Genomic DNA, 16671 nt, shown 5'->3' on the forward strand with positions numbered 1-16671 from the left:
CTTCTGTGGATAGTTAAAGTGACTTTTATTAAAAATTCCTGGAAATCAGCCTAATGTACGCTTTGGTCCTTCTGAAGTTGTCTTCAGCAAGTCTTTGAATCTTAATGAGGGACACATCTTTGTCTCTTTGCTTTCCAAATAAAGACTTAAGGGGATTAAAAATCATAGTTTCATTATTCTCCTAGGCTTTTGTATTCTATAATGTGACCAACGATGTATATGAGGATATGAACGTGCCATTAAATGCAGGCCAGTGCATGCTTTGTGCATCCCCAGGTCTCCAATGGGTTAATCTCAAAAACTATGCGGATCTTGAAAAGAAAGGATCCCTGCGTCTTTAAAGTGTATGTAGCAACAGAAGGATTGTAGCGATAATGCTATTGGGGCGGCAGATCAGTTACTTCTGACGCTCCAAAGCCTCGGGGAGTTGGCTCAAGATTGCTTGTCTTTGATAAGGTCCTTACCATGTAGCTGCAACTTCAGGATCTGGGAAAAGATTGGTAAAACATAGCAAAAATCAAGCGGTTTAGAAAATAAACCGAGTAACCTTTAAAATATGTCTCGTCCAGAGTGATTGCAACGTATCTGGGCAGCTCCAACACTTGTTTTCATTTTTTTCTGAGGCATTAAGCTGCAATTGTTTTTTATGCAGCTGTCGGGACCCGGCAGTCGGTTCCTCACTTTGAAGTGCGCTGCTCCAGCCTGTCGGCTCAGTTGGTGTTGGAGTCGCCTACAGGAGAGACCTACCGTGCGGCATGGCAGCCTGAAACCATAGGGAGGAGAAAAGGAGGAGGGAGAAAAGCGGTATTTTTTTCCTCTCGAGTGCATTTTTCTCTCCGTAAACCGACTCAAACCTGAACGGACTGTATGTGTACGCGTCGCGGAGACGAGTACTGTGGATTATACGCGTTTTTTGTGGATAAAAAACAACAACTGGAGTTTAATTTGAGGAGAGAACTCGTGGATCGATGGTAAGTTACAAGAGTGTGTGCCTCCTCAAACTGGCCCCCATTGGAGTTTCCTTTGATGTGTTGTTGACTCGCCTTTGAAGTAATGTTCAGGGGGAAATTAACCGCTTTTCTTACACTTGGAGCCCCCAAAACGCTTCGAATGTTGTCTGTATCATTTACTTCATTTGCCTTTCGATATTGTTTGATTTCATATTAAGATTTATAATCTTACAAACAAGTACTCGTTTCATTTTGTGGAATTCCTCCCCCACAAGATCTGAGACTTTGGTGTACTTGGGATTGGACATTCAAGAGGAGTTGTTTTTTCGCCTTATATGTAACATTTAGGAAACTTTAGAAGACTAGGTGACAGTATGAATGTGAGTTTAGTTGTAATCATTTAAAAGCACATTTGAAGAGTTGCTTATTTTGTCAAGAAGTAGCCTAGACGGTTCGGTATAGGAAGATTTACAGTTGTTCTGTGTCCGGAGCTGTTTCTCACAAGTTTAACACTTGGGCAATGTAACCGTCTGTCAGTGACAAATGAAATGTTACACATGAGCCCCTTATACATTGTAACGTTGATGCTTTACGGTGTAGAAGAGCTCATGTTACAAAGCAGCTCATAATATAGTTAAAACAAGAGATAGCAGGGTGTTTTAAACATATTTGAGCGTGTTACAGCTCCAGGAGTTATACACCAGCTGCAGCCAGTTAACTCCATTAACTATGTTGGTCACGTTTTTCGATCTCTGCGAGTTTGTCCCACATCAATGTCCTACAGGTACAGGGAGGCTCAATTTGATGTGATTTAGTCGCCTGTGATGAGATGTTGAGACGCAGAAATGAGAAAGTGTCAGGGATGGTGGGAAGACATGTGCTTGCTTTCTGCAGCCAGGCTCTGACTCTGACACCAGGCGAGATGGATCCGGAAGCGTTCATAAAGCCGTGTCCGCTTGGAGGATTAATGACTTATTAATGGAGTTCAGTTCATAGTCCCGTTTGACATTCGTGTGATTACCACTTGTCTTGTTGTTACCAGAATAGAAGATGATGTAGATTCAGTTCAGGCATCGCTCAGGTTGTTTTCTGCTCATATGTGCATGTGCACTATTACATTCGTGTTAATTTAACCAAAAGCGCCTCAATAGTTTTCACATTCCAGGTTGATTTATGAATAATTGCTGTTTATGTAATGCTGCTGCAGCGTTTTCTCACATTTTCTATGTGAACTAGGCTGTCTTTTTCTGTAGAAGTCCCCAGAAGAGGGTATGAACAGACTCTTACTGCGTCTCTCCCCTTTGAAGTTGGGGCGGACCTGGTTTTGATTAGATCAATACTTTGTGTTTCAGAGAGAAGACGGGCAGCCAGAGAGAAGCTCCCCCGCTGACATAAGAGAGTGAGGAGATTACAGTAGAAGCTCAGAGGAGGCGAACAGCACACTCTCTCCTGCTGCCTCCACAGCCATGAGCCGGGCGCTTATGGCCCATATCGCCAGCAGTTTCCGAGAAGATGCTCCTCGACCCCCGGTGCCGGGGGAGGAGGGCGAGGCGCCCTGCTACCCCGGCAAACTCGCCATGATGAGACCCGAACCCCCCAAATCGGTTTTTCTCGGCTCTCCGGGATCTTCCGCACGGAGGAACGAGGACGGTCTAGGGGAGCCAGAGGGAAGTGCCTCCCCGGATTCACCGCTTTCTCGGTGGACAAAGTCTTTGCACTCTCTCCTCGGGGACCAGGACGGTGCACTTCTTTTTAGGACATTCCTGGAGCGAGAGAAATGTGTCGATACTTTAGACTTTTGGTTCGCCTGCAATGGATTCAGGCAAATGGACCTCAAGGATACCAAAACGCAGAGAGTCGCCAAAGCTATTTACAAGCGCTACATCGAAAACAACAGCATTGTCGCCAAACAGCTCAAGCCCGCGACTAAGACCTTCATACGGGATAATATCAAGAAGCTACACATAGACTCTGCGATGTTCGACCAGGCGCAGACGGAGATCCAAACCAACATGGAGGAGAATGCGTACCAGATGTTTCTAACCTCTGACATTTACCTCGAGTACGTGAGGACTGGGGGAGAAACCCCGAATCACGTCAGCTCGAACGGGCTGGGTGACCTGAAAGTTGTTTGTGGATACCTGCCCACGCTCAATGAAGAGGAGGAGTGGAGTTGTGATTTCAAAGCCAAAGCTCTCGTTGGACTGTCAGCAAAGTCGCAGAGGTCCAGTGTGTCCATGAGGGCGGTGGAGGTGATGGAGAGGTAAGGCTGCAACACCCTTTTAAACTGTATTGATCTTAGAATATAGACTCAACATATGTAATAATCCACATTACAGGCAACTGCAACATTTCATCTTGTGTGTAAATAAGTGCAACACATGCTTTGCAATTTAAAAACTACTTCAGAGTTTTTTTACAAGTGTGTAGAGAGCTCTGTGGTGACTCCATGGCTCACTGGCCCCTCTCACTATCTCCAGCAGCAGCAGCCCTCTGCTGGCGCTCGCCTGGATTTCCGGGACTTTGAAATAGTTCAGCAGAATGAGGGATCATCTTCCACGCGAAAAGTTCACAGCACGGCTGGCTCAGGCCCCAGCCAGCAAATAATAGATGATGACATTGCTATGCTATGCCTCCTCCTGTACCACACTGTCCTCAAGCCTTTGACAGGGATGTAAATCTGTAGCATATCTATAGACGGCACTTTGAAAAGGGGGGCTGTAGTTTCATTTAAAGCTTCATTAGGGCCCTTTTTTTGCAAAGAAAGAGTACAATCAGACTTTGACACATTGACTTGCACCCCAAACACATTTTTGAGGAGTTTATTTCCCTATAAAGGTTGCTGTCATTCAAAATAGAACCAACATTGCTATAGCTTCTGATGTTGCTGTTGCTAATGGGAGACTGATTTACAAGTACGGCTAAGTAAACTGACAGCTACCTGCTTTGACAGCGTGGGTGTGTGTGTGTGTGTGTTGTTGGGAAGTGTGGTAACTTTCTTGGAGTGTGACCCTAAAGTGAGAGTGTAGTCCCTCTTCTGACATGAAGCCCCCTGTCACCTTAAATATTCAAAACATGTGGGACCCATTTCTCCCCTTTCCGCTTCCCTCTCCTCACCTCTTATCATCCGACTTCTTAAAAACAAACGGTGAACGGCAGCAGCTAAAGTACACAATCAACAACCACCTCCCCCCCACCCAAACCCTCTACCTCTCTTCTTCCCTCTCTACTTGTTTGCGTCAATTCTTCTCTGATTTTCCTCCTTTGCTGCTCCCCCCCCCCCCCCCCCCCACCGTCTCCACACTTTTATCTTTATTCCTTTTGAAAACTCCGGGATGGGGACTGCGAGGCATGCTTTTGGAGCGAAAGTAAGGGGAAAGAGAGCGGAAAGGAAATACAGGGAGAGAGAGAGGGGTGGTGGGAGGAGGGAGTGCCCCTCATGAAAGAAAGGGAGGGAGGAGAAAGGATAAATGAGGGGGTGAGAGAGAGGCAGGGAGGGAAGAATGCAAGGCCAGCTGTGTTAAATACCTGACTCTTTGCAAGCCCCTCTGAAGGTCAGCCTGGAGCTGGGGGCCTACAGCTTCAGTCCTGCTGGGTCTCTCCCTCATGAAGACCCCCCTTTTTTTCATCTCCACTTTCTTTCCTTCTCTGACACACTCTCATGCTTCCGCTCTATACTTTTTTTTCTTCCCTTTTCTCCTCCTTCTGTACTGTTGCAAGAATGCATGCACAGCGGGAGATGAATGCTGAGGAAAGAGTGAGTGTGAACGAGAGAAATGGAAAGAGAGAAATGGTGGGCTATTTAAGAAGGCATAAATGGAGCCTAAAAAGAACCACAGCTTTGCTAGTGAACATGAACTTGTTTTGAAGGATCGAGCTTGTTGATGAGCTGGTCACATTCAATCATTACAGACTATATTGTAATCGTTATATTGTTATTGGCTGTATAGGCAAGGTCATATTCACACAAGGTCATATTCACACTCCACGTCATTAAAACCTCAGAAGATATAACCTGTCTTGATCCTCGCCATGAGTGAAATACAAAAGTCACCCACCTGTTGGATACTGTTTCACAGTGGTTAATTAGTATTAATCAGATTTGTGTTGTTGTAACCTCCCCAGATCATACAAGAGAGGAGACCCGATCAACCCCTGCCATGCCGGCTCTTTCGCCCCCGTCAGCAGCACCAACGACAGCGAGGTGTCCAGTGACGCCTTGACGGACGACGCCATGTCCGTGACCGACAGTAGTGTGTAAGTGAATATTAACCAACATCAGTATGTGTGTGTGTGTTTGAAAGCCAATGCCAACCAGAGAGGGTGTTTCATGAAAGTGAAACAATAAAGTTATTTCCTTCAGCTGGCTGTTGAGTCATCGCCAAACTAGAATCATGGTTTTCTGTGATGGGAATGTTGGTGAATTGTGGCCCCTTAAAAAGAATGGAATAACTGTAAATAAGAGGTCATTGTGAGTTGATACATGGAAATGAGAATTAAGACTTTACATTCAGTGTAGCAGTTTAAACTGTTGGTAAAATAGTTTCCCAAAGTGTCAAAGGGTTGTAACTAATGGTTTGTTTTAATATCTTGTTACCGTTTGATTCGTTTGTGATTCGTTGGTCTATAAGATTCCACAGGTCCTGTTGCAAAGACGTTTTAATTAACAATGAAACAGCATAAATTCACATTTTACAACCTCAAATGCTCAATCACGCAAACATTGGGACATTATCAGAACTGTTGTTGATTAACCGCCCAATGGATTGACTAATCAAGAGATTGGCTAATCTTTTCTGCACGAAGAAATTGTGCACAAGTGCATTGCCTCTGTCCACATGTAGTTGGTGCTTATCTGTGTACGTGCCTACGGCCTTGTTCTTCAAAGGGGATTACTTGGCATTATCACGTGTCCCTCAAGTGACAGGGTACGATGAAGTCATTGAATGGTGCACAACTCAAGGCCAAGAGCGCTCAGGTCAGCTGGTCTTTGGACAGAAAGCAGAAAAAAGTTCTTCTTTACCTCATCTCACATGGGAGGCCTTCATGGATGATGTCACTAAAGCAGCAAAGTTAAACATTACCGAGCTAAAGAGACTCAAAGACGGAGACACTGATGTTCAACCTGTGGGCCGGGCTGCTCATAAATCCGGCAGCTATAAAGAGTATTTTTTTACAACAGGATCCTCGGCTCTGGCATATCTCTAGACAGCCCTGCTTCAAAGAGGCCGAGGCCCATATAGTCCTATTCTGATGTACTTTGCCCAGTGCAGTGACAAAGCCGCAGCCACAGGGACACAACCCCCCCCCCCCCCACATTCTCAATCTCTGCCCGCTCTGGCCTTGATCAGAATATCTGCCTCTCTTTAGGCCAGTTTAAAGGATCCATAAACATTTGAATCTCATTTACAGATAAAGAAAATAATAGAAAAAAGGGGAAAGTCAACGGGGGAGGAGGCAGTTGGGTGTGAAGAGAAAGAGTGGTGGAGGGGAGGGGGGGATTTTTGCTTATATCTTATTTATGGATTTGCTTGGACGCTGGGGAATGCAGCTGCGCAGACTTCAAACATTACCTTATCTTACAAACCAGCCTTTTGATGTGCGGAGATCAGAGGCTGGCTGCGGCAACGCTTGCCAAATGAAGTTTGGGAGGAGGGGTGGGGAAGGGGAAGGGGGGGGGGGGGGGCTGCTTATGCGCATGACTGTGGCATTTCAAAGCAAAAGTAGAAAAGTGCTCCTCAGTTAGGCTAGGTCACCAGCAAACTGCTGTTTAGCATGGAGAAAAGACACTGTTTTTCAGCTGTCAAGTGAATCAGTTTGATGCTCGAGCTTTGCTGTTTGTTGTTTGATTTCATTTTTTAAGCCAGTCAGCCATTCAGTCCCTCAGACAGATTGAACCAGGTTAGCTACACCCGTGGGTCTTGCCCTGCAGTAGCTCTTTTGAATAAGTATAATGAGTTGCTAATGCTAACAGTGTCCTCAGCTCGACATAAAAGCCAGAAGGGGAATGCTAATGCTGACACTACTTTTGGCCAGCAGAACAGAACGCACTGTGACTGCAGAGTGTGTTTGTGTTTTAAGTGTGTGTCCTTTTTGAAAGGAAGGATGCCCAGTTCTGTGCTGGAGCCAGATATTAAAATGAGTGTAATTTCTAGGGCAAACCAAACCTCTTACCACCTCACTCAGACCCCTGTAACCTAGTCTGCTGCGACACACAAACAGCACCAGGCATCATGGCAGGGTTTGACCTCTGAGTGTCTTTTTGATGTTCTCAAATGAAGTTAAGGAAGATGAAAAAGCAAATAGACGGGTGAATTAATTGATTAGATTTATTCTGGCTTGAACTGTGTTTGATCTACCCAGTTAGCTAATAAGCGTCTTCCTGAATGTCTGTTTGGTCTTAAATGGTGTATCTGATTCGGTAATTGACCTTTTGTGATCCGTCTGCTCCCCCAGAGATGGCATCCCTCCATATAAACTGGGCTCAAAGAAGCAGCTACAGAGGGAGATGCAGCGCAACATGAGGATGAACAGCCAAGTCTATCTGCCTGCTTTCCCTGTAAGTACACACACACACACACACACATGCGCACGATCCAAAGTCTTTTTGAACCTGGGTCCCACAGTGTAATTTCCATACCACCCTGTGTTCTGGGTCTCTCTTGGTTCTATGAATAGTACGGCACAAACTGTATTCCACATTCTCAATTCAACAGCACCAGCAAAGATCTGAAGAGTAACGTCAAAGACCCATCCTCCCACTCGCGCACACACACACACACACACACACACACACTTGCATAAGTGCACATACACACATACAAACACGAGCCCCCCCTCGCTACCTTTGGTGTCACCTACACCCCCATTAGGGTTCCTTGAAGTCTGTGGGAGACGAGGGGGGTCTCTAAGCTGTTTATCGCCGCAGCGCTCGGAACACACCAGGGTTTTTTTTCTTCCCTACCGATGCTGTAAATATGGAGAATAGGGAGAAATGAGGAAGATCGCTGCCGCTTTATCCCGAGGGCTCTGGAATCAGCCCGGTTTCCCAACGAAAACACAAAGATACTCAGACACACACACACACACACACACACACACACACACACACACACACACAGGCGCTTTGATCCAAGGATGAATGAGGCAAACGCACAGGGAAGTGACAACTTCCAACAGAGCTGGCCCCCTTTTTTCCACAGCACCCCCTACATACACACACACACACTCAGCCAGCCCCCTCCCCTAAAAGTGAGGGATCTTAGGGAAGAGTTTGAGCGTGTCATGTGAGCTCTCAGTGGGTCAGAGGGGAGTTGGTAGCTTAAGGCTTAAGAGAGGCTAACTTCAGGTTGAGAGAAGAACAGGAAAGGCGGCAGGGGAATGTCGTGCAGAAGTATTAGTAACAGAAGCAGTTTGTTACAATACACTTGAGGTAACCCCTTTGTTGTCAACATTATGAGATATGCAGATAGTGTAACTTCTATAAGGAAGACATCAACCGATTTGATTCTCTGCACTTTTCTCTCACTGTCCTCCTTTTGCTGTGTTTTTCGCTTTTGTTCTTGGTTTGGTTTTTCGCGTCTGATTTTTGGCGATGGCTTCCATTCCCATGGTGCACCAGCCTCCAGGCTCCATCAGACAAGAGCCTCTTTTCCTCACTCTTCTCCCCTTCATCCCTACTACAAAGGGAAAGGAGGGACACAAAAAGAGGAAGAAAAATCAAGAAAGCCCCCGTGCAAAAATGCAAATAATTTAAAGAAGCGTGCACACACACACACACACACATTCTTACCCTGTCACTGTACTGTACCTCAAAGGTGCCCAGTGTGTGACAAAGGGGTGGGGGGGATAATATTACCTCAACCTTTCTGATCTCCTATCCTTTTTTGTCACCTTTATCTCTTTCCTTCAATCCTTCTCTCCATTTTCTTCCCCCCACCCCTTTGAGCACACATCTCTGCATCTCAACTTTTTTTTTTTAAATCCCTCATCCTTTCCTCCCTGGAGTTCTCTTCCACCCCCTGTCGATATGTGGCTTTTATTCCTAGATGTAAAGCCACTGCTTCCCATCTATCTATCCCTCCATCCCTCCCTCCACCACCCTATTCCCCCCCCCCACTGAGTGTTTGATATTTGACGAGGGAGCCTTTGAAGTGAGCTGACTTTAAAGAGGCCTGCTGATGATGACAGTGGGAACCAGCCGAGGCCTAGCCCAGCCTGCCACCCCTTGAAACAACCCCGTAGCCCTGGGTACCCGCGAGAGGGGCCTGATCAGTACCACCAATGGTGTTAATGTAGACAGATGAGGGCGGAGAAGTGTGGATCTGTGTAGGAGTCGGGGTCGTGATGAAACAATGGCTAATGTATCTTCTTCTCCACGTAGCGTACGCGTCGTCCCCCCAAGGAGATGGTGCCGATGGAGCCGTCGGCGTTTGCAGCCCAGCTCATCTCCCGCCTGGAGAGCCTGAAGAGGAAGCAGGACACGCTCAACTCTCTGGAGGAGAAGCTGCAGCAGATTCAGGAGGTTTGTTTACATTTTTGAACTAGAAAAAGTCAACTGTTCGGTGTTTTCCGTCCTCGTCTGATCATTATGTGTGATTTGTTATCAGGAGGAGGAGAAAGACGACACGGAGATCATGGGAAGTGCTCACCAGCTCTCCCCCCACCCCCTCACCCTCCTCCCTGGCTCCTCCGACGAGGACCCCCAGGCGATTCTGGACGAACACCTGTCCCGCGTCCTGAGGACCCCCGGCTGCCAGTCTCCCGCTGTCGCCCGCCACTCGCCTCGCTCCAGCTCCCCAGAGCACGGGCCCATCGCACGGGCTGGCTTCGGGGTCAAGGCTCAGGTGAGGACCGGACCCTCCAGTCCTGACCAAGGGGCCGTCACTCTGTCCATGGGCCCCGGCAGGACCCTCGTGAGCAGGCAGAGCACCAAACACATCCACCACCACTACATCCACCACCACGGCAGTCCCAAGACCACGGAGCAGATTGAAAGGGAGGCGGCCCTCAGGGTGCATGGCCTGTGCTCCAGCAGCGGGGAGGGCCAACGCAGCCGCAGCCTGGGCCGAGAGATGTGTGGGGCGGCCTCAGCAGACAGCAGCGTGGGGTCAGTTCAAAGCCCCCCTTCATCATCATCATCATCATCATCTCATTTACTTCCTGCTTTCTTGTGTCAGATTTTAAGAAAAATACAAATACTAATTCTCTCCGTCCTCACAGGCGTTCCAGCTCTCTGTCCAGACGTGTGTGTCGCTCAGTCGCCGAGGATGGAGGATCAGAAGGCTGTGTGGAGGACTGTGGCCCCTCGCAGCTGCCCAGCGACACGGCAGACCCCTCCCAGAACGTGCTGCAGTGGATCCTGGAAAGTAAACGGCAAGGCCGGCACAAATCCCACAGGTAAGCAGTCACCAGAGTTTTTTTTTTTAAATCTAAAATAAAGTGCCACCATTGCATGTTGTTAATGCGTTCTTATGTCTCTTCCCCCTTGCAGCACGCAGAGCACCAATAATCCCTCCGCTGCGCAGACGCACACGTGGGGCGGTGGCGGAAGCTGTGGCCACCTACGGAGCCACCAGCCAGCCCAGCCATTCATCCAGGACCCTGCCATGCCCCCCCTGCCCCCTCCCAACACTCTGGCCCAGCTGGAGGAGGCCTGCCGCAGACTGGAGGAGGTCTCCACCAAGACCACCAAGCAAAGGTACACACGATCTAGTGGGAAGCGGTTGAATATTTCTCTTAGCTTTGGTCTGCTTTTTATCCTTGGTTATGATTTGCAGATTGATGTCATGGGTTTTCAAAGAGGTTATTAATCCCAGTAATAACACTCATGTCACATCTCCTTCCAGGCATTCAACATCCAGTCTCCAGCAAGAGAAGAGCCACCTAGTGCCTGTCCAGGGAGAGGTCTCCATCCCTCTGTCTCAAGCCAATCCCAGCCCTGCGAGCCAACTCCCAGCCGGCCCCGGTCTCCAATCAGAAGAGTACGATGCCTCTAGCGTCCTGCCTTCCCTCTCCTCTCCTCCTCTCTGATCCTCTTCCTCCTCCTCTCAGCCATAACCTCCACCTTGCAGTGTACTTCTACCCTTTTAACTCTTCCTGCACCCGCGCTGCTCACCGCACATGTAGGCAGACTGACGAGTAGTCTTAACATACACATCACACATGTGCACACACCCACATACAGTCACTGTAAAGAGAAGGTGACCCCCGTTTTTTTATTTTTTTAAATAAGCTTATTTTAAGCTTTGTACACGGATGCCTGGCTCTGCCTCTGTTTGCATGCATCTTGTGTGTGTGTGGGGAGTGTGTAGTCACAGCACCACCTGACTGAGACATCCCTTTCATATATATGTATCATTTTTATTGGCTGTCCTTCAGTGAGCTGGCAGTCGGCTGGGGTGTGCAGAGCTTTGCAAAGAGAGCTCGTCTGAAGTGGGCCTACAAAGCCTTGGACATAGCTGAAGGGGAATTGATCAATCTGTGCCCCTTCCGCATGCTCACACACAACCACAACACATAAGTACACACTAACTGATGGCACTAGGTCACCCACTCACCAGTGTTTCCCTTCAGTCAGGGTGCTGTAACTGTATCTCCTGCTAAAGATCCTGCGATGCTTTGCTGCGTTTCTCTTTGGATCATTATCTTGTTAAGTATCACGAGTGTTTCCACTTCTTCTAACACACCTTTCCTCTCCCTTTTTTTTCTTTTCTACTTATAGGACAAAGGAGTGTAAAAAGAGTGTAGGAGGCGAGACAGTGGTGACGTATTTCTTCTGTGGTGAGGAGATCCCCTACCGGAGGAACATGAACAGCCACTCTCTCACCCTGGGACACTTCAAGGAGCAGCTCCGCAAGAAGGGCAACTACAGGTGTGTACGGGACATTGAAACGCACAGATGATAAGGTTTTATTAGAGCGGTGTGATCTATATTCCGCCGGTGCTTCTGTGATATTGTGATTGCTGGCAATAAAACACTATCAGTTCATTGACCTTGATGTAAAAACAATGATTGACGACAAACTGTTAACTTTCGGAGTATAAACAATCCTGCAAACGGAGTACAGGTCTCGGTGTTATGGGATCTTTATGGCTGAATTTGCAATCTGTTATTATGAGACCATAACCTGGGGACATGAAAGACCTTGTCAAACTAATCGAGAAGGGCTAAAGGAAAACAAAAGCGAGAACTTTAATCAATTAATCGTATTTTAATCGCAATTACGATTTTGGCTTGCAACGATTATGAAAACATCATCGGAATAAAACGATTTTTTTTTTTACTTAAAAAAAAAAAAAAATCTTAACATTTTTTTTAATTGGTTTTTCAGTTGAATTATACTTAAAGTTCAGGGTAATCAACTGTTAAAAACATACTGTTCAAATATATCTTTTCAATAAATGGATGTTTTCAAAGTAAATGGATAATCGTTTTTAATAATCGTGATATCAATTATTGACCCCGATAATCGAGATTATGATTTTTGCCATAATCGAGCAGCCCTCGCTGAAAGGCTACATGCTACACCGTCTAGTGGGATATGTATCTGTTATAAATGCTATATTTTCTTTACATTTTGTACTGTTTTGTCCACTTCTATGTGAAGCTCTGTTATCAGTGTTAGTGTTCTGTGTGTGTGTGTGTGTGCAGTTAGATTCAGGCCTCTGTGGTTGTTGTATGTGTGTATGTTGAAGGGGGGAGCAATGAAAAGGACAAGAGGGAGGGAGGGTGGGTGGTGCGGGAGTGGAAGAGTTTGAACTGCAGCGATTTGGGTCCCATCTGGTATTGATTTCCATGCTAAGGCACACTTAATACACATGGCTTTGAAGCCCCGGCCCCTTTCATTTCAACCAACAAAGACTCACACAAATGGCCAGCGTGCAAATTCTTCACTGATGCTATCAGGGGCTCTTTTTTTCTTCCTGCCCCGGTGTGTGTGCGTGTGTGCATGTGTGCTTGCCTTGAACGTGCACACTGTTTACACATGTTGTAATCATTTTATGGATATTTTCTGAAAGGCAGATTGTTAAATGCCAGATTCGCTTGTTTGCTGTACTTCAGGGCCCTGACTGAGGCAGCTCTGCTTCACCGTGTGTGTGCGGAGAGAGATTTCAACTTTGATTGCTCCTTTCCAGTTGGCATTAAAGTGAAAAGATCAAACCGCTTTTGTTTAGACTGCCCTGGTCTCCAGGATAAGCTTGGCTTCAGTATTCAGTGTTAATAATTACAGGTAACCACTTCTTGAGAGAAAAGCTAAAGAACTGATAGAAACTTCTTCCTTGTCCAGATGTGTGCAGTGCTTTTGGATCAGCACATGTGACAAGCACTTAGCTCTAAGTTCCCCACATCTGTCTGTTTGCCCACCACCACCCCAAACTCTCTTCTCTTCTCTCTGGCTCACTGTCTCAGTTCCTGTGTCATACCATCCACATTTTTTGGAGAGAGCTGCACGGCGCTTTAATAGCAGCCAGAGAATGTGTGGAGTTGGGTCATTTCAACATGGCAGCGGTTCAACAAAGAACAGTACTGCTGGGCCCTGCCAGACGATATTGGTGCCAGATGTCAGTGCAAACGGAGAGAGAGAGGAAAAGGGGGGGGGGGGGGAAACAGATCTAGCCACATAAAACATGTTCCAGTGGAAATTCAGGCTCTCTCTGTCTCTGTCTGTCTCTCTCAGCAAAAAAAGATCATGGCTCTTTGAAGATTTTTCTTCAAGAGTAGGACGGCTCCACTTTGAGTTTGTTCTCTTCCTCTCTCAGATCAGAATGGAGGATACAATTATGAGGCGTGTCAGGCTCTCCTCCAAGTGATCTGCTTTGTCTTATTTACTCGCGTCACTTCCCCGAGAGAGACTTGGTGTTTTCCCTTTTAGTTAAAGCCTTCCTGTATTTCAAGTGAAGCTGCTTTTTATTAGTGACCACCCTCACGCTGAACGGCGCATGTGCACTCGGGGCACCTTTTTGCGAGGACTTTTTAAAAGACTACAGCGCTCGTTTTATAAGCATCGCATGTTCGACTCTGTCAGCCTCCCGTCTCATTAAAAACAAAATGCTCACAAACATTCCTGTCGCCCCACACATGGAGCAAATCGAGGCATTTTTCCATTACATAGTTAATGAGTGAATTCTGAGACACCCCCCCCCCCTCACCAACTCACCCCTGCTGGTTTCTCTTCCTCTAAAATGAGGATGGGGGGGTTGCATCATTAATGGTCCAGTGAAGTCATGGCTGACGAGAAGCCCCTCCTTTTTAGATTTGAGTTTCGACTCACACACACACACACACACAGAAAGTTGTCAGTCGGCTGCCCTTCCTATAGCGCTCAGCAAGAGCTCATGCTATGAACAGGGGTAAGGAAGGACACAGTGTGTCCCCCCCCCCACTCTCCTCCCCCACTTTGTCTCTTGTTCTTTTCTTTGTCCCTGTAATAATGAAACGGGGATGAAGAGCGAGCGAGAGCCGTGCACGTGTGTACTCCAACGTGTGCGCGAGCGGTTGTGTAGGAGTCAGGGGGGTAATGACAGGCAGACTTGCAGGCACCCAAAATGTCAGCCTTTGTCAAAGGACCCCTTCATTTGCACGCTGGCCTAATTGGCCCCTGTTCGCCAGGACAACTGACAACAACAGGATGGAGAAAAAGGAAAGGGAGAAGTAAAAGAGAGGAGAGGAGGGAGGGATGAAGAGCGCAGGTCCCACCCTGAGAGTCAGTGGAGCTCAGCAGGCTGTGTACCGAGCGGCTTTTCATGGCCGGCGGAAATGAGGCTTGATGTTTAAAGAAGGTCAAAGAGGTTGGCAACAAGCTGCTTTGACTTTTGGCTTTCTCTTTTGACTTTTAGCTCGGAAGCTTTAATGAATCTCATGCTTGTTGTGTGTTTAAGCAAAAGGCGGTGTTTGGGTGTTAACTGTCTCGTCTTTCTGTTGCAGGTACTACTTTAAGAAGGCGAGCGAGGAGTTTGAGTGCGGAGCCGTGTTTGAGGAGGTCTCAGACGACAGCTCCCTGCTGCCCACATACCGAGGCAAGATCCTGGGCAAGGTGGAGCGGATGGACTGACACCTCCACCTGTTGTGGATTATATGGACACTTTACACCTCAATGGATGTACTCCCTTCATATTCTCCCAAACATAGAGTATGTGTCCTCTGAGCTAAGACTGGAGACGTTGAAGGAATGTCGAGGTGTTGCGGGCAGATGGACAGTGAAAAGGAAGGACATGTTGTCGCTATCACAGGACTATCATGTGAACAGCCCGCTTTGAAGTGAAGAAAATAAAAGACTGTGTTGCTGGACTGAAATGTCTCTGTCTCTCCGGGAGAGAAAACTCAAGAGACTCTAGGTGAATGACCACTCCTCAAAGAAGCGGGGCGGTGGGCTAAAAATTGAGACTGACATCCTACCTGCCCGTGCTACTCACTAGCACAGCGCTAATATGTATATGCAGATACATGTACATTGCATTGTATTGTGATGCTTGTATTGCTGTGTTAAGATTTCTATTGCTATTTATTGGAAATACCCCCCCCCCCCTCCCCAACACTTCTATTCCTCCATGGACAAGCTGCTTGGAGTTGGAGAAACTTCTCCAATTTTCCACATCCGTGTTTTTTTTTCTTTGTTCCTTCCGAGCATCAGTTCTCAAAGCAAAGGAAATGGGTTTTATTCATTTTCTGCCCCTCATATTGAACTGTAAACTTAAAAAAAATACCTCTTCAAAAGATCCACTCCTGTTCCTGGAGATTCATCATCTCTGATCTCTTGGCTGGAGAGCTTACTGCTGAAGCTTTGAGAATGGCTCTCAATCACTTAAAGTCCGATAATATATTTACTACTGCAGTGCGATGTGTGGCCGTGTCCCCGTCTGCTCTGAGTGTACTATGAAAAAAAAGAGGAAGAAAAAATGTTTAATTCCCAACTCTGGGATTGTTCCCAGTTAGCCTTGATCGGTCGCGTCTTAGTGCCTTTGTTTCAGCGGCGCAGGCATCGCACAAATAGCCTACGTATTTACTAAGAGGAAGCTGCCCTGAACAGGTCCTAAAGTCCCCAAAATGTGTTTACATCAATATGAATATTTACCAACAAAAAGCTCTATAATGTGCTCCCCAATGTGCGTACCTATGTGATTGTGTGACTGAGTTAGAGTAGTGTTACTCTGTGTGTATTAGAAACCTGCACTATGAGCTGCAGATGGTAACTATGGTGATATACACTATGTCATAGTGTTTTTAAATGAGTACAGTAGCTGTGCCTACATGGATTCTTGCCGTGTTTTACCCAATTTTCAGGGTCCTATTACTCCCTTGGTTTTTACAAGGGGCCTTATGTTGAAAAGATATTTTTATGCCTTTAGTATCCGTTTCCTCATGTTCATGTTTTATAATATTTTCCATGGCTTCCTTGGCTCCACTTATAAACTGTAAATTATGCGTTCTATAGAGCTCAGTTCAAAAGATGCCTCGGTACTTTAATTATTGTAATTATGAAGAGATGTAGCCTTTATTAAAATGTTCTATTTTTCAAATTATCAAATGGCTTCCCATGGTTTTTGTGTGTGTGTCTGTGTGTGTGTGTGTGTGGAGAGAGAGAGAGAAATCTCTGCCAGATTTGCATCCATTATCAGCTCTTAATTGACTCCCTGGACTCCCTGTTGGAAATTAAAACATACAGCATTAATTTGGCCACCAGAGCCTCTGTGTGTTTGCGTGTGAGACGGAGAGTATTAA

General features: G+C 46.6%; 1 protein-coding gene across 1 annotated transcript; it reads left to right on the forward strand.

The window, feature by feature from the left end:
* Positions 1-472: 472 nt before the first annotated feature.
* Positions 473-16471, forward strand: axin2 (axin 2 (conductin, axil)). The gene is made up of 11 exons (XM_034143467.1): positions 473-971; positions 2303-3213; positions 5076-5207; positions 7407-7509; positions 9334-9474; positions 9560-10059; positions 10173-10349; positions 10444-10650; positions 10799-10933; positions 11674-11823; positions 14878-16471. The coding sequence occupies exons 2-11, from the start codon at positions 2417-2419 to the stop codon at positions 15002-15004; spliced, it is 2469 nt and encodes an 822-aa protein (XP_033999358.1). The 5' UTR covers positions 473-971; positions 2303-2416; the 3' UTR covers positions 15005-16471.
* Positions 16472-16671: the final 200 nt, after the last annotated feature.

This window comes from Trematomus bernacchii, unplaced genomic scaffold (assembly GCF_902827165.1).
Source record: "Trematomus bernacchii unplaced genomic scaffold, fTreBer1.1, whole genome shotgun sequence".
Taxonomy (NCBI): domain Eukaryota; kingdom Metazoa; phylum Chordata; class Actinopteri; order Perciformes; family Nototheniidae; genus Trematomus; species Trematomus bernacchii.